This window comes from Salvelinus sp. IW2-2015, linkage group LG35 (assembly GCF_002910315.2).
Source record: "Salvelinus sp. IW2-2015 linkage group LG35, ASM291031v2, whole genome shotgun sequence".
Classification (NCBI taxonomy): Eukaryota; Metazoa; Chordata; class Actinopteri; order Salmoniformes; family Salmonidae; genus Salvelinus; species Salvelinus sp. IW2-2015.
The window spans coordinates 5,238,162-5,263,109 of record NC_036874.1 but is presented as its reverse complement, the minus strand read 5'-3'; the positions used below and the strand labels follow the sequence as shown (position 1 = coordinate 5,263,109).

Sequence of the window (24,948 nt, the reverse complement as noted above, 5' to 3'; positions counted from 1 at the left end):
AAAATGTTATATAGACCTCAGGAGGAATATCGTCCCCTCCAGGTGATTTTCCTTTATCATGCTATCCATTTGAGTTCATTGAGAGAGATTTCGGCTCCCAAATGGCTTTTTCTGTTAAGAGAAGAAAAGTTCTTAATAATTTTAGAAAAGCTCTATTCAATTAGATCCGCTTCAAGCGACATCCACATAGCGGTTGTTTTGATGGTGTCGGAGGTGGAACTGCGTTGGAGCTGTCACATCCACAAGTGGCTCGTGGAATTATACCTAAAGCAAACATTCCCATTCGCTGCACAAAGAAATCCCATGCAGCCTGGTTTACAAGTTCAAAGACTTGTAAAAAAAAAGCTGAAATGTAATCTACACCTCGATTAGGATGATAGAAATCTTCCTTATTTAGTTGAATGATTTTTCAATTTGAACATAATTATTTTGATAAGAGCCTACAAATTCTGAACTTCTAACTCGAGTGGCGCAGGTGTGCTTCGTGACAATGATTGCAAGAGCAGCATCTCACTGATTTGCCGGCTCCAAAGCAGTTCCACTTTCGACACTGCCAAAACATACTCTATGCGGGTGTCTGCTATAGCCGGTTAAGGCTTGATCTGATTGAATTTAGGCCTTGATCTGAATCTAGGCCTTGAATCTAGGCCTTACGGTTATTTATAGAAGCGGGAGAATCTTTGATTGATTAATTTGGGTTCTGATACTGTAGTAATTCCCCTGTTTCAGATTCAACAGTTGCTATATGTTAAAGGAATTTTATTTCCTATGTTTATCAACCAATTCAATTGAAACACTCTGCCCATACATAAGAATTTGTAAGATAATTATCAGCATTAAATGGACAGAAACCAGTCTTAAAATCAATCAATCAATAGCGTTTATTCTCGAGAGTACTGATCATAATACATTTTACATCAGGTTATATAATAAAGATGATGTCATAGGTTTTAATGTCCATCCTCCTCTCGGATACAATGGCAGTATAGTTAGAGTTCTCATTACTGTCTGCCACCTGTTAAACTATCTGCAACCAACCCAAGGTCTTTCCCCTCCCTGGGTAGAGACATCATTCTAGCCTGTCTGAAGATAAACCCATTCTTTCTAACAAGGAACACATAACATTCAACATTATGATTATAATAAGATTCATTCTTACAGTAATATAGTAGTATTCTGTTTAGTTATAATTCTAAGTCAAATGTATACATATTTTAGTCATTAAACACAAAAATCCCGTAACACTATATCAGCTAATTGATCATTACTGCGTAGGTTGTTGACCAGTAAACAACTAGGACGATTACCATGGAAGTGATGGTTGAGTCTTACTCGATGGTTGGCTATTCTGCTCTCTGTCTTATCAATAAATTAAATTCTGTCTTAACTTTGGAAAGAGTAATACCGTTTGTTTAGAACGCTCTAACACAGTTAGCAACCTTTCCAATTCTGATATCTTCTTTTATTGGGATTTATTCAACCCAGATGCAAATTCAGTTGCATTAATTTTAATAAAACCTTTGGTGGTATCCCATAGAATCTGAGGGTCATTAACCAAATTTTTATTGATAATTATATATTTATTTAGTTCAATTTCAAATTGATTACAGAAAGTAGGATTTTGTAGTAATGACATTTTTAAACGCCAGCTTGTGTCTCTTTTAGGAGATTCTGAAATTTAAAGTAGTAAGTGTGGTGGTCAGACAAGCTCATATGTTACATTTCTAGTTTCTTGATTGAAGAAAATAGAGGTGTACAGGGCCTTCAGAAAGTATTCACACCCCTTGACTTTTTCCGCATTTTGTTGTGTTACAGCCTGAATTTAAAATGGTTTAAATTGAGATTGTGTCACTGACCTACACACAATACCCCATAATGTCAAAGTGGAATAATGTTTTTAGAATTTTTTACAAATGAATTAAAAATGAAAAGCTGAAATGTCTTGAGTCAGTAAGTAGGCTAAATATAACAACATACATGCAAGCCTAAACAGTAAAATATCCTAATTGGTATTATCAATATGGTTTAAATTACCTTAAACATAGAAAAACATGTTAAATAAATGAATTGTGTCAAAGCCTATAGGACTGGCCATCTATCCTAAACAGTTTAGCCCATAGGAATGCAATGTGCTGTATCCCCACAAGGAAGCAACCCCAGTCTGTAGGTCACTTCAATATATTGTCCATTGTTCATTAATTGGCGTGGAGTCAACATTGTCTAAATGTCCTGGAACATAGGCAATAAGTCCAATGTTCAGCAATAATAATAATAATAATTGTGTTCCTTTAACCCAATTGAGAGGGTTTCCTCATCATTGTCTTAGGAGCACAATCTTATAAAAGGTTTGGTATTTTCTTATCGACAAGAAGCCTGGATCCAGTTCAGAAGCTATTCATTGATCTAAAATCTTTCATTTTAAGATTACAGCCAAACGCTTATCTCATATAACAGACATTAAATACATCTTTCAATCTGCAATTTTTTATTAGAAAATACAAAACTCACCTCATGAACAGGCAGGGAAGAAGACGGTGCAATTTCAATAACATAATTTGCTTGGCTTGAGGGATGTTGGCAAGATGTATGGATACAACATGGATGGGAACCACAACCAGCATGGAACGGGATACTGTATCTGTGGCCCAAAGAGCACCCTCTTCCCTATATAGTGCACTACCTTTGACCAGGGCCCGTAGGGTGTTATAGACAATGAAGGGCTGTGGTCATATGTAGTGCACTATATAGGGAATAGGGTGCCATTTAAGACACACCCTGTGTCTTTAGGCTGGCTGGGACCTTGAGGAGGCTTCCACGTCTGCCTGGATGAAATGAATGTGCTGCTAGGTGCCTTCTGGGCCATTGGATTCATAAATCCCTGTTCAGTCTCAGTCTCTTGTCGTGGATGTGCTGCAGCAGAATTCTCCCTCTCTGCTCAACAGTGTGGATGAGAGGTTTCAGGCCACGTGCCCCCCCTCGGCTCTCCCAGAATTCCTTGTCCATATACAGGGAGCTCAGGAGCATGCTCTCCAAGCAGCCAGACTGGAGAACTGATACGGCTCTCTCTGGAAACCTGCCAGAAAAATACAGTAAGACTGTTAAATCCAGACAAATACCAGACAAAGGATAWCAAACCCAATTGACTGAGCATATTGTGATGATGTGGSCTATTTTAGTTTCATCTACCAACAGTTARACTMCATCTATTCAGAAAGAAATAACAACAATGCATAGCTAGAGTTATGAAGATCCGCCCACTCGCTTCACTGGATTTAGGAAACACACATTAAGGCTGTGTGATGTGGGGTTGATGTAGGGTTCAACTGAGCTTCTGTACACTAAGGTGCTTCCTAAATGGCACCCAGTTGCCTATATAGTGCAGTACTTTTGGCCGGAGTTCTGGCAGACTAAGCCTATTGCCATGATTCTGTCTAGCCTTGAATAGAGACTGGATAATAGATGTTTGTACTCACTCATCGATGCCCTCTACTAAGCGGAAGTTGAGGTTGTCATGGGGATGATTTGGCCTGCCTGCATTGTCTATAAACACCAGTCTGGTAGGCTCTACCCTCCTCACCTGTAGAAAAAAACATAGACAGACAGTATAGTTTAGCATAAAGTATCATCAACACTAACTGTATCTCTTTGATAGATATTAATATAGTAATTATGAGATGAAGGCTCGAGAGAATAACTTTAAACTAGATATAACTTTTTTAGACCTCTCACTATATATCAAACTATATATATTTTTATTTTTTATTTWTTTATTTATCAGGTAAGTTGACTGAGAACACYTTCTCATTTGCAGCAACGYCCTGGGGAATATTTACAGGGGAGAGGAGGGGGATGACATTTACATTTACATTTAAGTCATTTAGCAGACGCTCTTATCCAGAGCGACTTACAAATTGGTGCATTCACCTTATGATATCCAGTGGAACAACCACTTTACAATAGTGCATCTAACTCTTTTAAGGGGGGGGGCGGGGTTAGAAGGATTACTTTATCCTATCCTAGGTATTCCTTGAATGAGCCAATTGTAAACTGGGGATTATTAGGTGACCGTGATGGTTGAGGGCCAGATTTGGGAATTTAGCCAGGACACCGGGGTTAACACCCCTACTCTTACGATAAGTGCCATGGGATCTTTAATGACCTCAGAGAGTCAGGACACCCGTTTAACATCCCATCCGAAAGACGGCACCKTACACAGAGCAGTGTCCCCAATCACTGCCCTGGGGCATTGGGATCTTTGTTTAGACCAGAGGAAAGAGTGCCTCCTACTGGCCCTCCAACACCACTTCCAGCAGCATCTGGTCTCCCAGCCAGGGACRGACCAGGACCAACCCTGCTTAGCTTCAGAAGCAAGCCAGCAGTGGTATGCAGGGTGGTATGCTGCTGGCATATAAATCAAAGTTTATTGGTCACGTACAGCGTTATAGTGTTATAGCGGGTGCAGTGAAATGCTTGTGTTATTAGCTCCTAACAATGTACTAAAAATGTCAAAGTACACAAAACATCTTCAAAAACAAAGAAATGAGAAATCATAATTGTCAGGACAGATCCAGTTAACAACCCAAATAGCACTGTGTGAGTAATTCTATAAGTATATACTACACATCAAGAAGACTAAGAATGACATGTACAGCAGAAGATACACTATATTACAGTGAGCTAGGTCAAGAATCCAGTATATAGATACAAAGTCAACTCTTACTCCTTTCTACAACAGCTGAAATAATAAAGCGTAATGTGCTTAATAGAATTCTATTTGTCTTTGTCAAGAGCGAGTACCACGTATCAGCAATGAGTTCAGCAGGTTCAGTGGAAAGAGGGAGTCATTTTTCCAGAGCAGTTGTAAAAGAATAGTGATCATCTTTGTCCAACATCGGAATTCTCTTTGTTAAGAAGAAAAGGTCTGGATAGTAGTAATAATATTAATAAATGTAGAGGTCTGTTTACATTGTCCTATTAGATTATTTAGACAAGCCTCCTCCTWAACCTCCTTCAGGCTATTATRTTACATTATGTCCAAGTAAGTAAGTAAGCCTTGTCTGAGCCAGAATGGCCCYTACATTATGTCCATATGATGTTTTTTGGGGTGTGATATGGTAGTTACCAGGATGTGCACCAGCATTAGATCCTTTGAGTTCCTGCACTTGGTATGTAGCAGGTTCTCCACACATGGTTCTGCTGGGTCAGGCTGGAAACCGCAGCAGTACCGGTCCAGACGATCATTCACCTGCACGGGGGGATGGAAGAACATGGATTAGTTGGGATTGACCATCAACAATGTCCTTTCCATGGAATTACATACAGAACTGTGTAGCAGGGGTTCCCAATTGTTTTCGTTTTTACAATTCCTGATTGTATACTGATCTAAAACAACACATACATCTGTGATTCTTTACGCTAGAAACAAGCGGTAAAACACCCAAGGAAGACACGACTTTGATGCACATGGGATTATATTTGATTGGTCTCTATGACATTCAGAAGCTGAGCTATGACCTTCTAAAGTCGAGGAGTGAAAGAAATTGGACTATGCGTAATTTCAGACTTTGCTTGGGAAGAAATCTTATACAATGTGACTCTGTGGCCATCAATTGATCTATTCACTTTGTATAAAATAGAATATGAATAATTTAATTGAGTGTTCATATAAATTATCATAATAAAACATGTTTGATAACGGTCTAGACGATATTCTTTATCCATTATTATGATTATTATCATTAAAAAACGTAGAATTGTAGGAAATTAGCTTCAGAACAACACCATTTCCCTAGGTCCCACAAATGAAACAAATTCAAGCTGGTGGTGTATTTAATATATGCTATCTCAATAAACAGTAATAAAAAAAAGTGGTGGGGTGCATGACATGTTTTACATGTGAAAAAGGGGCCCTGGTGAACAAAGGTTGGGAACTCCTGATTTATAGGATCTCTTCGGTCCTTTCTTTATAAAGAACTTCAGACTCCAGAACAGCTTTCCAAGAGGAAAATCAAGGGTGACTACAAGAAACAAGTGGAAAATGTATTTACTTTCTGAAATCATCAACCATAGCAAATAACTCTTACCGCTTGTTCGCTATGCAGTCATTGATCATTTTGTTGACAGAAATCCAAATGCAAAGTGTTGATAGAGTTAGTGACAGTTACAGCTTAAGCCTTTGGCATGAGAGAGAGAGCGAGAGGGAGGTGAGAGGAGGAGTGGAATGGTGAGAGGAGGAGTGGGGGGACGGTGAGAGGAGGTGAGAGGAGGGATGATGAGGAGGTAGTTACTTGTGTGAGACAGACCCCTGCGGGAACGTTGACTTTGAGGTCAGAGGTCACCAGAGTTGATTACAGTAAAGAGGTGGTTCAGTCATTGTATGTCAATCACCTGCAGTGAGGGCAAACCAGAGCAAGCTAGCGAAAGCAGTAAGACTGCTTCTTTTGCCACCTAATTTATTGCATTAAGTCCAATTCTATGAACAAGAATGCTATAGAAAAGCCAAACTTGTACTTTAAATTCATATCTATTGTAACTTCAGGCTGACTTCTCTCCACTTCACCAACTTCAATAAACACTGTTTAAAGAAGGAAGCTCTTTTTTCAAAGTTAACACCCATCATATTATATTTTTTCATGCATGTATGCATTCACTGCACTTTATTTGAATTTGCATTTTCACACAAAAAAAATCCCTAAATATAATGATGCAACATCAACACCTGTGGTATCATTCTCTTCCTCATTACACCGCAGAACAAACCAACTATCAGGGGAGGAAGGGAGCAATGTCGTCATTGTTGTTAAACTGAGAAGTGAAGGCATTGCCACACTCCTCTGAGTGTTACCAAGGTGAGATATGCCCCCAGGGCTGTCTGGMTCTCTCTGTGGTAAAACTCACACCACACCATTTTGCTTCACTTCTTTAGCGCCTTCAGGAGTTCTCACATCCCTACTACATTTCACCCTTACACTAGAATACACTCATTCGRGTAGGGACAGAGTACAAGAGTCTCCTGGATACGGTTCCAGTGTTGACATACAGTATTACACAACCACCAAGTCTCTGGGAAACAAGACATGCTATTAAGGTCTATATCACACACAATAACATCACAAGCAAAACAAAAAGCCTACTCACAACTAATTCATAACAATACTTTGGTAGCCTTCTTAGCCTACAATGGCAATTCAAAGCATCCAAGGCAATAACCAACAACGAGGACAGTTGGCGCAAGGTCCTCTGTCTCCTCTGTTTCTCCCAGGCAAAGTGCGTGTGTGACTGTGTGTCCTTCACACTGTTCCCCTTGCTAATTGGTGTTAGGTTCCGCATCAGAGCCATTAGATGTGTTAAATGAGCAGGTAGGAACAAGTGTGGTACAGGGTCCCAGTCAGCAATTCCACTGAATCAATACAATCAATACAGTTGGCCATGTTACAGGTATTGACTTCTGCAAAGAGACTACTCATGTATTATTCATACAGTGGCTATTCGCATCCCAAATGGCACCCTATTCCCTATATAGTGCACTACTTTTGATCAGAGCCAGTCAAATCTGGTGCACTATATAGGAATAGCGTTCCATTTTGTATTCAGCCACTATTATCTCTCCCCACAGTTCAGTTACCCWTTCTATTCCATCTCACAGAGAGATAAGACAGTCTTTCTTTATCTTTAACAGATTTTTCTACAGCTGAGTTGGTTCAGTGATTGGGTGTTCTATAAAATTGTTTTCTATTTTTAATAGAATGGGTGGCATGGATAAAATGCTGTAATGGCCTCCAAAGTGAGAGAATATAGATTGAACACAATCAAAGAATGCAATTTGTGACTCATCTCTTTTAGAGGCATTTTAATTTTTTTATGTTTACTCAGCCTCTTTATGCCTTAGAAAAATTGTTTCCTTCTCATTGTGAGACATTATTTTCTGAAACAATATGTATTCTGCCCGCAATCTGTATTGGCTATGTAACGATGACTGTTCACCCTGCAGTAACAAAGGAATGGATGGAAAAAGTAAGCCCCATGACATTTTTCTAAATGTTTTGTTTACTATGTGGTGTCCTTCATCCCCATAATTGTTCTGCCAGTCATAGACCACCCTTTTCAAAGAGCACCTAATACTAAGTCTCCATGGCCTTGTAGTTTTCACCCATCCGAGTGCACCAGCACACTGTTTATTTCTTCTGGGATTTTTTCTAAACAAAGAAATGGACTTTCTTTTGGCTTTAGAGACGGACAGCGAAAGGAGCAGCTGCTATCACTTTCCTCTCAGTCCTTCCTAATGTGGACTTAGGRATCCGTGATTGCCGAGCATCACCAWGGCAACCCTGACTTTGACTTCACACTGCCAGCGGCCAGTCATTGGGTCTTTAGAAGCCTGATGAAGACCGAGACTGGTGTGTGTGTACTTGTGTGTATCAAATATTGTACATTGTACTCTCTCTATACCATACGTACTAACTCTCTCTTACATGCAATAAACATCATTGGGTTGTTGGCTTCATTGCCACCTCTCATTCCCTAATGGCAGCTTAGATATTCCCCATGCAGAGTTAGACTGACATACTACTCCATTTAGAGTGGGACTGTGCAGAGCTGGCCTATCAATCCTGTATTAATTACATCTCTCAGGATGTCTCAGCTTTACACACACACACACACACCACACACAACAACACACACCCACACCACACACACACACACATACACACACACCACAGCACACACACAACACACACACACACACACACACACACACACACACACACACACACACACACACACACACACACATACGACGCATCAAAATATTCCATCGGCTAGCAAGACCATCAGCCATTCATTTCTACACGATAAAGAGACCCAAACTGCGTGCAAAGTTCGCAGATCTATAAACGAGTGTGATGCGAAAGCTGTGACAATTAGAGACAAACATTGTGTGATTTTTGTATTGAACTGCGCATGATACATTCCATCTACTTGTAGAGTAGGGAGAATTGATAATGTTCATTTCATCTGTAGAGAATGATAATGTTCAATGCATCTAGTGGGAGAATGAATTGACTTATTATGTTGTATGTCTAGTAAGCTGATGGGATGCACTCACTACAATACCCTTCTACCTGTGATCCATGAAAAAACATCATTATCTGATAATCAATTACATTTATCGCTCCAGACAGAGAGATCTCCACACTCTTTTCATTGGCCGGCATCTTTTAATCAAAGGCAGTTTAGTGAGTAGAGTTCTTCAGATGATAAGACCTTGGCAATACAATCCAGTGCTCAAATAGGCTCATTATCAAGGACTGCCAGCCTACTATTAGACGAGGTCGGTGGATTTCATCCAGTGAGAATGTTCTTTAATATAAATGCAAAACAAGTGCTGAATCCCAAATGGCACCCTTTTTCTTTTGTATTGCACCACTTTTAACCAGGGCCCATAGGGCTATATTCAAAAGTAATTCACTATATAGGGAATATGGTGCCATTCTGTGACACAACCAAGGACCGTTGGCTGCCATGAGTTTTCCCAGTCTGCCTGACCTCATGAGTCCTTATCAACTGGGCCCTCCATAGTGACGTTAAGTGAATCACTAGCTAACTGTCAGTTTATACAGCGTACTGGAATAACAACTTTACAAAACTTACATCTCTCAAGGTGAGGTGAGATTTCAATCAGAACTCTAGTCTATGCATTATTTCCATAGGTAGTCTTCACATGGTGTGACTGAAAGGATATAGAACGCTATCAGTTTGGATGTGTACATTTGAGTGGCAGATCAGAATAAAAATGAGTTAAGGTTATGGCTAAGGTTAGGGATACGGTTAGGAATTAAGATCAGGTTAGAAGGCCTGGCATTAGGAGGAATATAAAATCTAACAGTCACATATGAAATCTAACAGTCACATATAAAACCTAACAGTCACATCCACTACCTATCAGTTTTTCTGACCTCTTAACTCTAGCCAATGTATCTCTTAAACGTTCAAATCAATGCTGTCAATAAGTTAAATAAAAGGGTTTAACAAGTGTGATTGGAGGATACAGAGTGTTATTAGTTGTTCTATACCTGTAGGAGGAAGTCAAAGAGTGCCAGGCGCCCCCACTCCGCATGGTGAACCCCCACACAGGGGGTCTCGTTGAGGGCCATGCCGCTGCCACTGCCACACCTGGCCCTCAGCAGGCTCTGGTACTGGGGCCAGGTGAGAGGGAACGAGTTCTGGTCATTGTCATCATCAGCCAGGTGCTGGATGCCTGGGTCCCACCACACCACGGGTCTGGCTGCCCCTCTGGTGTATTTATAAGGCAAGATGTCACTGTGGAAGGCCCTGAACACTGTGGGAAGACTCCTGTTCAAGCCGAGAACACGGTCTAAATGGAAAGCGAAGACTTCGAACCAGTCGTCTGGACGTTTGATCAGGGCACACAGACCCTGTTGGCAGTGCCCACTGTGGTCAGCCAATGGAGCCCCAGGAGAAGGGGGATGATGAGGGGCACCCAGCCCTACATGGAGGACCTGTCCGTGGGCTGGGACCCTGGCCTTATTGATAACCTCGCTGCCCGAGAGGAACTCCATCTTGTGAATATCGTCCTTGCTGAGCCATGGCACAGAGGCAATGTCCTCAGTCCTTATTCTCCGTGTGTCAGTGTCTGGGAACTCCCTCTCTCCAGCTGACATCTTACACCAGTGGGCCTCCCCCTCACTCCCTTTCTCTGCCTCTGCTGCTGTTTCCGCTGTGGGCCGGGTCATTTTACGCCCAGACGAAGGCTGTCTGTCACGTTTCCTGAGTTCTCTGGGGACCTTTTTCACAGCCTGCTGCTTGGTTAGGTTCTTCCTCCCTGCTTTCCCTGCCTGCCCTGTCTGCCTGGTGTGCCCCTGGTCCTGCCTCTGTTCATCTGGAGTACATTTGTGCTCAGAGTCAGACAGGCCGAGTAGTAGAAGGGCGGCAGTAGAAGGGCGGCTCTGGCTGTGCGCTACAGTCTGGGTCACGGCTGGGTGGAGGTTCCCTTGTCTGGGAAGAGGTGGTGGCTGGGTGGAGAGCTCTGAACCACTGTAGTTGGTTAGATGGCTTCCATCATGCCTTATTAGCACAGCATTGACTGTCAATGGCTGGATATCATGTTGTTTCTCTCTACTAGAACTTGGCATCATCTCTTTCTTCTTTTTCCTTTTGGAGGCGATGCCCTTAGTTTTACGATTCTTCTTGTAGTTGTTGTGAGTTCTCTCATCTGTCATGCTAGCTGCTCRCCTATCCAGTTTGGGCTGGMCCWTSACCAGGTGATGCTTMGAGGACTCTTTGACTTTGTCACTCTGRTTCCAACCTCCACTYTGACCGTTGAGGGGTAGAGGAAGATGGTGMTGGTYGTGAGGGGCCAATGWGGCCCTTTCCCTGGGTCTAGCRCTCGCTCTATACCCTRCGGCTCCAGCAGAGCTCAGGCCTCGTGAGGGCAGCCTGCMTGTCTCAGAGGGGGGGAAGGGGAGGGTGTTGATCATCACCACAGACAGGGTAAAGAGGAGGAGGAAGGCCCACACTGCCCACCTCTTGCAGCAGATCTTGGACCACACTCTCAAGGCCTGCATGCATGGGAAACAGGAAACAAAGAGAACATTAGGTCTGTAGTTGGGAGGAAACCACCAAAAAGCCATGATTATAATGGAGCAGAGCCATAAATCAAAGATCATATATTTACTCTGTAAACTGTACGGTCACTGGTCGGCCACTTGAACTGAACAGCTCAGATTCCAGTGTGTGTTTACAGAAGAGGGAACTTAAATCTCTCAGAGGTTGACAAATGCAAATATCGGTACACAGACTGAAGGACAAGGGCAAACCAAAAACATAAAAATGAAACAACCTGTGCTTAAAAAAAATGATTTGGTAAGTTATTCTGTTTAAAACACTAAGGAGAGGGAGAGAGAGAGAGAGAGAGAGAGAGAGTTGATCCACATGTATCCCGTCTGCAATGCACACAAGTGTAAATAAAGCCTTTTTCAGCCATAGCTGGGCTTTCCTCTGCTTATACTGTAGGAGAGTTACAGTTACTGAGTTGAGACAAATACTATGGCAAACACATAGATATTGCAGCATTCCCTTCTGCACACCAGATCATCCAGAATGTGCTGACAGACACTGTGTGCCAAATGGTATATAGTGCACTCCTTTTGACTGGCCCATACGGAATAGGGTACCATTTGGGACACAAACAGATTCTGGATGGCTTACTTCTACTGCAGCCTCTGTGATGATGAATTACTTTTCTGTGGCATAGGCCTAAATACAAACCGGTCCCATTCCATAAAGTCTCCATCGCATATAGAGTATGTATGCCATAGAGATAAATACATTCAGATGGATCTCTATGGAATATGCTCTCAATGTTATGCAAACCTACTGTATGGTAAATCCAGAGGCAGTTATTTATCTGAATCACATATCAATGTAAGGATTAGGCTATTGTATAGAGCTATAGAGGCTATGGTGTAGAGCTATATAAACTATGGTATAGCTATATAGGCTATGGTATAGAGCTATAGAAACTATGGTATAGCTATACAGGCTATGGTATAGATCTGTAGAGGCTATGGTATAGAGCTATAGAGGCTATGGTATAGAGCGAATAGAGGCTATGGTATAGAGCTATAAAGGCTAATGGTTATAGCTATAAGAGGCTATGGTATAGCTATAGAAGCTATGGTATAGAGCTATAGAGGCTATGCTTAAGCTATAGAGGCTATGGTATAGAGCTATAGAGGCTATGGTATAGAGCTAGAGAGGGCTATGGTATAGAGCGATAGAGGCTATGGTATAGAGCGATAGAGGCTATGGTATAGAGCTATAGAGGCTATGGTATAGAGCGATAGAGGCTATGATATAGAGCTATAGAGGCTATGGTATAGAGCTGTAGAGGCTATGGTATAGAGCTATGGAGGCTATGGTATAGCTATAGAGGCTATGAGCCATGACTACATGGAACTCTCTCCCACCTCAGTTAAACCAAGCAATAAAATATTTTTAAAAATGACCCTTAAAACACCACCTCACTGCACAACGTGGACTCTGAAGACACACACATTATTCTTAGTAATGTAATATAGTATTGTAAAATTGTAATACAATCATGTCAATTTGTACGATGTTTTGTATGATGTAATGTTTAATTTCTGTATGGACCCCAGGAAGATCCCTATTAGAAACAGCTAATGGGGATCCTAATAAAATACTAAAGACTAAATATTATGGTTCCATTCGATCTTCACATACATACAGTATTATTGTGAATATAACTTAGCTTCTTCCATCTTTTTGTTTCTAATCTTTTCTATTTTGTCTGCGTTACATTTAGATGAATATTTAGTAACAGTGACTAGTGAGAAACTGCCATCAAGGATCAGCTTTACTGGCCCACAACGCAACTCTACTAATTACATAACCAATAGTAGGTGAAAGCAGTCATTTCTCAGAAAGACAACCTACATCAGCTGTCCTTCTGCCTGCCTCTGTCCTGTTCTCGCTCCTCTCTTTCTCTGAGGGAATTCAACCGAAGGAATGTTTCAAACCCATGAGATCTTTTCCCAGTCGGTGGCTGACGACAGTTTTACAGCTTTCCCAGACCCCACCTGCGAATGGATTTCATTATGCTCTTCTGAAAGAATGTCATGCCAGTAGTTCTGACTGAGTCAGGGTCCTGATGGGCTTTTAGATGTCCGTGGAGATCCCTGTCTGAATAAGATTTATTACTTACCCAGCTGACTTACCCAGCTAACCCCCAGGCATATGAATAGTAGATCTGAGATAGTTGGATAGGTAGAATATAGTATATCACCAGAATATGGTGGTAYCTCCATCTTGCCCTCTGATAGGCCAGGTGCTTGCAATCCTCTCATATCTACAGAAGTGCCCATAGGGTGTATATCTAGGGATTAATTTGCATAAGATATGTCCTGCACCTATACTGTACTGTACATTGTAATAAGCTCCTGATCAGCGGAGATATTCTTTGGCGGTGGGTGGATAAAGRTGAAGTTTCACCATGCCACGGTCCAACACCCTCACTCCAGTGACGCACTGCACCAGCCTCCACCTGGCAAAGCCAGAAGACTCACTCACACTCACTGATGAAACCTGCTCTCCAAGAACNAACACCCTCACTCCAGTGACGCACTGCACCAGCCTCCACCTGGCAAAGCCAGAAGACTCACTCACACTCACTGATGAAACCTGCTCTCCAAGAACTCATTAATCACATTCCAAAGTTCTGGAATTTTGTGGAAGTGATACAGATGCACCCTGTCTTGACCCTTTCCAAATCCTGCACAAAAGTAGTGCACTATATAGGGAATAGGGTGTCATTTCAGACGAACACAAGGTCTATTTTCTTGTGGGTTTTGTGCCACAGGCGGGTGAAGCTATGGAGCATTGGTTAGGATAAGCAAAGGCTGAGTCCCAAAACGCACCCTATTCCCTATTTAGTGCACTATGGCCCTGGTCAAAAGTACCGCACTATATAAGGAATAGGGTGCCATTCGGGATGTAAGCCAAGTGTCATCTTGTCCAGTGACTCAGTTTGTTTTCCCAGTGGTTTGGCCAACCCGCTCTAATTAGTGGTCAGGCATGTAGCACCTTGTATGTCTGTGTGTCTGTGTGACCATGTGACTGTGTCAACATGAAGACATCGTGTTGATTCTTAGTGGCTTTAGCACTTCTCTTTATACCAGACATGCACAGCAAGGGGGTACGATACACAGCTCAACACCAAACCACAGCACAATAAACAACAAGACAAATGCCTTGGTGTCACATTAGATAAGAATTTTAATCATCACAAAAACAGCACGAAATTGACACACAGTCATTGTTTTATTGCATGGTTGCTGTAGAACGGTTTTCAGCTCACATGCTATATGATCTGTTACATGGCCACACAACACATCTTAGCACCTACAGTTGAAGTCGGAAGTTTACATACACTTAGGTTGGAGTCATTAAAACTCGTTTTTCAACCACTCCACAAATTTCAAAACTATAGTTTTGGCAAGTCGGTTAGGACATCTACTTTGTGCATGACACAAGTWATCTTTCCAACAATTGTTTACAGAGATTATTTCACTTAATAATTCACTATAGCACAATTCCAGTGGGTCAGAAGTTTACATAAACTAAGTTGACTGTGCCTTTAAACAGCTTGTAAAATTCCAGAAAATTATGTCATGGCTTTAGAAGCTTTTGATAGGCTAATTGACATAATTTGACATAATTTGGAGGTGTACCTGTGGATGTATTTCAAGGCATACCTTCAAACGCAGTGCCTCTTGCTTGACATCATGGGAAAATCAAAAGAAATCAGCTAAGACCTCAGAAAAAAAATTGTAGACTTACACATGTCTCCCATCCTTGGGAGCAATTTCCAAAAGCATGAAGGTACCACGTTCATCTGTACAAACAATAGTACGCAAGTATAAACACCATGGGACCACGCAGCTGTCATAGCGCTCAGGAAGGAGACGCTTTCTGTCTCCTAGAGGTGAACGCAAATCAAGTGCAAATCAATCCCAGAACAACAGCAAAGGACCTTGTGAAGATGCTGGAGGAAACAGGTACAAAAGTATCTATATTCACAGTAAAATGGGTCCTATATCGACATAACCTGAAAGGCCACTCAGCAAGGAAGAAGCCACTGCTCCAAAACCGCCATAAAAAAGCCAGACTACGGTTTGCAACTGCACATGGGGACAAAGATCGTACTTTTTAGAGAAATGTCCTCTGGTCTGATGAAATAAAAATAGAACTGTTTGGCCATAATGACTATCGTTATGTTTGGAGGAAAAAGGGGGAGGCTTGCAAGCCGAAGCACACCATCCCAACCGTGAAGCACGGGGATGGCAGCATCATGTTGTGGGGGTGCTTTGCTGCAGGAGGGACTGGTGCACTTCACAAAATAGATGGCATCATGAGGATTGAAAATTATGTTGGATATATTGAAGCAACATCTCAAGACATCAGTCAGGAAGTTAAAGATTCGTCGCAAATGGATCTTCCAAATGGACAATGACCCCAAGCATACTTCCAAAGTTGTGGCAAAATGGCTTAAGGACACCAAAGTCAAGGTATTGGAGTGGCCATCACAAAGCCCTGACCTCAATCCTATAGAAAATGTTGGGCAGAAACTGAAAAAGCGCATGCGAGCAAGGAGGCCTACAAACCTGACTCAGTTACACCAGCTCTGTCAGGAGGAATGGGCCAAAATTCACCCAACTTATTGTGGGAAGCTTGTGGAAGGCTACCCAAAATGTTTGACCCAAGTTAAACAATTTAAAGGCAATGCTACCAAATACTAATTGAGTGTATGTTAACTTCTGACCCACTGGGAATGTGATGAAAGAAATTAAAGCTGAAATAAATAATTCTCTCTACTATTATTCTGACATTTCACATTCTTAAAATAAAGTGGTGATCCTAACTGACCTAAAGACAGGGAATTTTTACTAAGATGAAATGTCAGGAATTGTGAAAAACTGAGTTTAAATGTATTTGGCTAAGGTGTATGTAAACTTCAGACTTCAACTTTATCTAACACAAAGAACACTAGAAGAATAGAGGAAGTATACAGTAGCTTAACTTTATTGAGTGGAGTCATCCTCGTCAATTACCTTTCTTGCAGTGATCTTTACCAATTGTTGTTCAGCATTTGTCTGTGTTCCACTTCAGTCTAATTCCAGCTATGACAACCGCAAGGCTGGAATTCTATTAGGCTATAGCCTCCCACTCATTTCAGCAGGCCAGGTGTCTGATGCCGTTACCTTCTGTTCCATTCTTTTTACATATCTTCTCCTTTAGTAGACGGAACGCTCGAGGACAGGTTTGCAGGAATGCTGAGACATGCAACAAATGCTTTACAGGATTCAAAGAAGATTAGGAGAAAATCAGTCTCATTATTTTCTGTGTTTAGCGGAGAGGTGGAGGAGGAGAAAGAGGAGAGAAAGGTGGAAGTAGGGAGGGAGAGTGGGAGAGAGAGAAAAAGGGAGAGAGAAAGGGAGAGGGTGAATACTGTAGATGAATAGCATTAATATTACACAGAGAATAGCACCTAAAAAGAGCTCCCAAAGTAGCCTTGTTCAGTGGGAGGAGAACAGACTGGCTTGGTCAGGCTTTAGGGACTGTCACAGTCATACTCTGGAAAAGCACTGGGCTGCAGCTCTATTAGCATAACCACGTACACTAGCATGTGGAGGGAGGCTCTCTCTCTTTCCTGCTGATATGTTGTAGTTAATCACCCGTTGAGAATGAAACTCCTGCATGGCAGAACAAAGGAGTACATTCTCTCGCCATTCTAACATGGAAAAAAGGATACACTGTGACTACACACAGAATATTATTCAGTTAATGGACATCATCTACTTGGTAAAGGGCATGTATGAATTGTACGTGTGAAATTGTGTGAAAACATATCTATTTGCATAAGTGCACGTGTGTCTATCTGTGTGTATGGTGTGACGACCCTCCCACTCTGACTGCCGTATTCTTTCTCTTTACTCTCGTTTTCCTTATTAGGATGCCGGTGGGCGGAGCCGGGAGGGTCGTCAGTGACATGGGACACACCTGGGCTCGGGTGTGTCCCAGGATAAATACACCTCTTCCCCATTCATGGAGGAGACTCTCTCCATGCAGACACCTTTATAGATTTTTATGCATGACATTTATGCATGAGAACACTCACTTACACTACTGATTACACACACCATTATTAATTGTATTTAGTTTACTTTATTTAATAAATATATTTTGTTATTCCTTGTCTCCACGTTGTCTCCCTTTTGTTACGAACTTCGAGCCGGTTCGTGCGAATGGGCACAGGAGGTTTAGGGGATATTTTCTAACATGAAATGAATTGCTTCCATGTTCATGTAGGTTATTATTGTGTGCATTAAATAGATGTTCTAGTTAAAGATAGGGAATAATTGCTGTCTCACATGACCATTCAGTCCCAGCGCTGAGGCAACTTTGAAAGAGAAAAATAAGCGAGAACCTCCCTTTCAATAAACCACATACAACAAAACGCTAACAAAGAATGCAATAAATCCACTGACTGCTTTGTAAAACCACACAGAACATCACAACAAACCATTCTGCTGTAGTGTTGACTGGTGACTGGTGACTGGTGAGGGAGAACAAAGTCCATAATCTGACAGTAATATGACATGATGGCATGGAAAAGGCAGCATGAGATCTCTCCACTGATGTCAGACAGGGGAAGACCTTAATTGAATCAGTCACCACATCTCTGCTGCCTGAGAGATCACACTGACCGGAAGTGTTATGGAGCAAAACACAGCAAAACATTATCGCAAGATGGCTATACTGAGAGGAAAGGAATACACTGTGTGGTTGGTTGAACACAGTTTCATGAGGGGAGATTGGGAGAGAGAGGAAGTGGTGCAGTAATGCACATGACGCCCCAGGCTGGATTAAAGTAGTCTTACTGGCAACACACACGTACACACGTACACAGACAAAACACACACACACACACACACTTACATGCACGCACGCACACTCAAACACTCTCTCTCGCTCTCTCTAGATTTATAGCAATGCTGTGTTCCAAGTGACCTTGACAATACCACAATACCTGATGATGCATATTTCACTGCAACGACCCCATCCCATGGGAAAAGAAACCAGCTCGTCTCATAGACGGAAACTGCTGCTCATCATTCGCCTCTCCAGTCAGCATCAGCAATATCCTCCTTTCCACTGGTCTCTTACTATACCACAGAGAGCCATTCTCATAATGGGCTAGTCATAGGTCTATATTCTGCTTTATACCCCGGGACCTGGGAGAAAGAGTGGTGAGATAGGGGCCCAAACAGAACAACAGTGCTTTTATTCTCCTCTTTAAACAAGCCTCTCTCTGAGTGACAGCCAGGCTGATACAGGTGTATTTCTCCACTGCACACAGAGAGACCTTCAGTGTAATGACTTGATGATGTTAATCTACAAAGGGAACTCTGCAGGTGTGTGAGAGAAAGAGAGGACAGAGAGAGAGAGAGTGAGAGTGTGAAAGAGAAATGGGGAGATAGAGAGGGGAAGAGGGGCAACCGTCTGCTGCTTAGCCTGTCCTGTGCACGTGTGTTTGTGTGTGTATACGTGTGTGTATACGTGTATGTGTCTGTGTGCATACGTGTTTGTGCCTGTGTGTATACGTGTATGTGCCTGTGTGTATACGTGTGTGTATACGTGTATGTGTGTATACGTGTATGTGTCGGTGTGTATACGTGTCTGTGTGTATATGTGTATGTGTCTGTGTGTATGTGTCTGTGTGTATACGTGTAGTGTCTGTGTGTATTATACGTGTGTGTAATACGTGTATACGTGTGTGGTGGTGCCTGTGTGTATGTTATTTTGGTCTGTGTGTATACATGTGTGTGTGCCTGTGTGTATACGTGTGTGTGTGCTGCCTGTGTGTATACGTGTGTGTGTGTGTGCCTGTGTGTATAGTGTGTGTGGTGTGCCTGTGTGTATACGTGTGCACGAATCAGCAACGCCTCTTTGTATGGCAGAGACGTCAGTACTCAGTATAGGAGTGTGACAACAGCCGATCTGCTGCAGTCAATGATTCACTCACACACAGTGTGAGACTGAAGAAGTCAGCCAGTGCTGATTATATCACTTTTGTGACATCAGCTGATGTAAATAAATTTGATTGTGTTTACTTGATATCAATCAAATTCAATCAGACACAAAAGAGACAAATAGAGACCACTACACATATTCTACACACACACACACACACACACACACACACCACACACACACACACACACACACACACCACACACACACACACACACACACAACAACCACACACCACCACCGAACCACCACACACACACTGCACACACACACACACAGGATGGTCATGATCCAAACATTCCCCAAGGCTATACTGCCACTGTGTCAGAGGAAAATCTACAAGGTAACGCCTACAAGACAAGAGGATCAGTGTAGCCTACGGTGAGGTCATCAGTCAGTTACTTTTCAAGATATTCCCAAAAGAACAAAGGTATTTGAACAGGACACTAGTGTGTAGTTATTCAAATGATGTATGAGAGCAGCATGTCCTAGTGTGATGTTGAATTACAAATTGGTATCACCCACCTGCAGTATAAACTGCTTAAGGTCAATTGACTGTCCTGTGGCAGTGTGGCTAGCTGCTGATAACATTGTATTCTATGCATGTAAATGAATACTGACAACTGACTTCCCATGGGGCACACTGTTGATGCATTTAGCCGGCTGAATACATTTGTGATTTACTACACACGCACACACTCACACACAGACACACACACAGAGACGTTAAGCAGGAGCCTTAATAGTAGTCAGTGCTCTCTGCTGTGCACTTTATAGGCCCCGTGCCAGACCCTGCCTGCACAGTGATAAATAATGTCACACACACAGTGGTGTAAAGTACTTAAGTAAAAATACTTTAAAGTACTACTTAAGTAGTTTTTTTGGATATCTGTACTTTACTTTAGTATTCATATTTTTTGACTACTTTTACTTTCACTTCACTACATTCCTTAAGAAAATATTGTACTTTTTACTCGATACATTTTCCTTCACACCCAAAAGTACTCGTTACATTTTGAATGCTTAGCAAGACAGGAAAATAGTCCAATTCACGCACTTGGACATCCCTGGTCATCCCTACTGCCTCTGATCTGGCAGACTCACTAAACACACATGCTTCGTTTGTAAATGATGTCTGAATGTTGAAATAATTTATACTTTTACTTGAGTCATTTTCTATTAATAAGGTATCTTTACTTTTACTCAAGTATGACAGTTTGGTACTTTTTCCACCACTGCACACACACACACTGGTACCGACTTGAGCYCATGTTTGCCTTTTCAACTGTTGCAAGTTGAAATCATAATCTAAACATTTCACAAAAAAGCCTGATAGACTAAACAATTTAAATGAATTGTCATGCTTCCACCAGTCATGCATGTTAGTAAATTAAGGAATGATGCCTAGGGATATACTGTATGTTCTAAACTTCAGGCCTTAGTGACAGCTATGAAAAACATGAGCAAGAATGTTCTAACCATATGGCTGCAGTGTGTGAGCACATTTAAGAAGGTCTGCTTTTAATCTGACATGCCATGGCAAGAGAGGAACCTCAGAAGAAGGATGACATTTTTGGTGCAAAATTGGCCCAGAATAAGCAACATTACATTCTTTCATCATCGTAATGTAAAAACACAAGACAAAAGCTTGATTTACCAACAAAATCACCACTTATTATGGTGATAGAAACTTCCTGCCAGACCTCTCTCTCCTCTCTCACAATCCTCTCCTCATATCCTCTTCTCTCCTTCCTCTCCTCACATCCTCTCCTCTCCCCACATCTCCTCCCTCTCCTCACATCATGTCCTCTCCTCTCCTCTCCTCACATCCTCTCTCTCTCTCCTCACATTCCTCTCCTCTCCTCTCCTCACATCCTCTCCTCTCCTCTCCCCACATCCTCTCCTCTCCTCTCCCCACATTCCTCTCCTCTCCTCTCCTCCCTCCTCCTCCTCTGCTCCCATCCTCTCCCCCCTCCTCTCCTCTGCTCCCATCCTCTCCCCCCCCTCTCCTCTGCTCCATCCTCTCCCTCCTGCTCCTCTCCATCCTCTCCTCTCCTCACATCCTCTCCTCTCCCACATCCTCTCCCCTCCTCTCCTCTCCTCTGCTCCCATCCTTCTCCTCTCCTCACATCCTCTCCCCCCTCCTCTCCTCTGCTCCCATCCTCTCCTCTCCTCACATCTCTCCCCCTCCTCTCCTCTACTCCCATCCCTCTCCCCCTCCTCTTCCTCTCCTCCCCTCCCATCCCCCCTCCTCTCCTCTCCTCCCCTCCATCCTCTCCTCTCCCCCCTCCTGCAAATGTATTTTTCTATGTGGATTACTGAGATTATAAACAACCTACAACCATCAGAGTTTTTCCTGGTCCCCAGTTGGACCTGTTTTTTCATCAATATACACACTCTGGAAACCTCAGTACCACACACAGTCCTGCAGCCACATACCCGGTCTAATCTTACCATCAACCTTTTACCAGGAGCCATCTTCCCCTCATGCTCTCTGGGAGATGTAAAGATGCTCCAAACCCATCAGGCCTCATAAAACAGGAGCTTATAGCCAGAGCTCAGAGCTGTTATGACATGTTCCTTTCTTCCCAGTGAAAAGGTCAGCTCACTAGGCAGAATTCCTGCACAGTGCACACTGAAACCTATGAAAGTGTATACTGTATGGGTTTCACTGATCGCGCACGCACGCACGCACCGCACGCACGCACGCACGCACGCACGCACGCACGCACGCACGCACACGCACACACACACACACACACACAACACACACACCACACACACACACAAAGAAAGAAAAAAACTAGATGGAAAGTATGTGAGTTATAAAAGTTCAGACGCTAGTGTTTGGATGGTAATTTTGCCTACTTCACGGAGTCCTACTAGTCCATATAATGAGATCCACAGCTACTGTAGAACCTGTTTAGGACTAATATGAAACTGTATTTGACTCCAGTCTTTTCATTACAATTCAATAATGTTAAGTACTTAATGTTATCTTTAGTTTATGGCATAAGGGCAACATAATGTTAAGTGTTTTCTAAATTGAGAGGGCGTTGTTTTGTCCCCCTGAACTGCAGTGGTGTGGAGTCCTGTCCTCCTAACAGATTTACTTGGAAGCCAATATTACATGGGTCATTCATAATGCATTGAGGCAACAAACATTCCATCCCATCTGAGACAGGAACCATGGGCTTATTTGGACTGCTCTGCTTCGAGACCCAATACCGCCTGGAATATAGTATTTGACAGCGGCCCTCCCTTTAAGCGCACAAAGTTATGGCACTGCTTTCACTTTCAAAGCAAACCCAGGAACTGAAATCCCAGCTGAGAATACAACCATGGATGGACGGCACTCACAGTGCATTGTGTCTAACCAATATCCTGTGGGGTTTGAGTTTTTTTTGTGTGCCTGAGTACAGCAGTGAATTCCAATCGGTGCCAAACACTTTTTTTGCCAGGAGTAGTAGCGCTCCTCAAAATGTAAAAATAACACAATAAATAACAGGTTGTAAAATTCATGACACAATACTCCTTATGCTTCATTTAAGGTCCAATAGATGAGAAGTTGGAGTTATTCTTGGATTCCATGGAGCTGTTCAAACCAGGGTCTCCTGTCTACATGTATGGAATCATTTAAGAAACTGTGAGACTGCAGGGGCTGGCTGGTGGAACTGGGAGACTTGATTCCTGATCACCTAATTGAAAGAGTGTTTTGACTAAAACCTTTTTAAACTTTCTGTAAGAGGGTTTACTATCAACTTTAATATTTGTAAGGCATGAACATATCATTTTCTATCAGATTAATATAATAAAATATCATGCTTTCTCAATATGCAAGATAATCAGAATATAAACGTTTATTACTTCTAGTCTCTCCTCTCATTCTACTGATACTCTTACCATAAGTAATGACACTTCACAAGTTTCTCTGATCAGGAGTCAGTGCACAACAGACAGAATGGATAGTAGAAGTCAGCTCTTGGTGCTGATGTGTCAAAATATGACCGATAACAAATGCTCTGAGCTGACCACTTTATTGCTTCTTTTCCTTCAGGCTAAATAGGATTACAATTCCGTATCACATGAAATAAAGGCACATTATTTCGGCGATATAGTGTAGTCTACAGATAAAATTGGTTTAGCTTTTTTAGCCAAACGGTTTGGAAGTTGTCTATTCTGCAGCTTTATCAGGAACAGAACCAACAAAAGTGCAGCAAGACTATGCAAATTCAGCACTTTCACGTGGATGCACAGAATAAAACAAAGTTTGAAATTGTGTTATCGGGCAGCAAAAATAGAATGCTGATTTAAGGAAACATGAACCACACTTACCATCGTTTTCCCCACTCGGGTGCATTCCACAAGGAAAGTTTACAGCGTTTATTATAGTGCAAACACGTCCGGCGACACCATGTAGATATGGTTACACAAACTTTATTGAAGACTAGACAGCATTGGTTCTGAAGAAGCAGCGTGCGTAAAATCTCCGGTTTCTCCACAGTGCTTTTTCAATAGACTATCACTTGATCATTTGAATTCAGCTATGTTTAATCTCCTTCTATAGGCTACATTGCAGTTGTCATCATTGTAGGGTACTTTGGCATTAATAAAGGTAACAATAAATCTCGCAAATTACAATACTTAAGTACGTTTCAGTGGCTTCAAACTTCCGTGGTAGCCTACTTCTCCAGAAGAAATCCCAACCCACAGTTTTGCTTTAGTGGAGCATAGGCATATATCACAAGCAGCCCTCACTCCCGAGGGACCCGTGCGTTTCGGAGAAGGTTATTTCACAGTAAAAGTCCTCTTTCTGGGACTAGATGGGTATTTGGTAGACTCTAGGAATGCGCTGTAATTTGAGAGCAGGCGGCCTGCCCGCGCAGCGCTTGCGTGGTCTAGCTGTCCATATACTGGAGACAGGCGCCTTGAAATTGCAGAGCACGTTTTTAAATTAGTCATGAAGCCTAATTTGAATAACAGACACGCACATATCCTTGGTGGATGAGAGCAATAAATGATAAGAACCAGACCCATAAACATTAATTAATGTAGCTTTTTATCCACTTTGAAATGTGCTTGAATTGTAAAGTATTAGGCCCACTATCCATCCCTTGGCAAATGAGTCACAGGGGACAGATCTAACAGAGACCCCTTACCAATTAGGTCTATAACTTTAACTAATAACACATAGCGCTATTTTTTGGAACAAATATTAGGCCTAGTCTTGGACTAAAAAACATGCTCAACCTAATCTCCATTGAAAGTGATTCTTAGTTTAGCACTAGGCTTTATCTGTGTCTGGGAAACTGG

At 42.1% G+C, this 24,948-nt stretch overlaps 1 protein-coding gene across 1 annotated transcript; it reads right to left on the bottom strand.

Moving 5' to 3' along the window:
* Nucleotides 1-857: 857 nt before the first annotated feature.
* LOC111958525 (Golgi-associated kinase 1A-like) lies at nt 858-24,927 on the bottom strand. Its single transcript, XM_023979776.2, has 5 exons — nt 23,971-24,927; nt 10,074-11,579; nt 5,123-5,245; nt 3,474-3,577; nt 858-3,073 (listed from the first exon to the last, which is right to left on the bottom strand). Exons 1-5 carry the CDS (start codon nt 23,971-23,973, stop codon nt 2,869-2,871), a joined length of 1,941 nt encoding a protein of 646 aa, XP_023835544.1. The 5' UTR covers nt 23,974-24,927; the 3' UTR covers nt 858-2,868.
* Nucleotides 24,928-24,948: the final 21 nt, after the last annotated feature.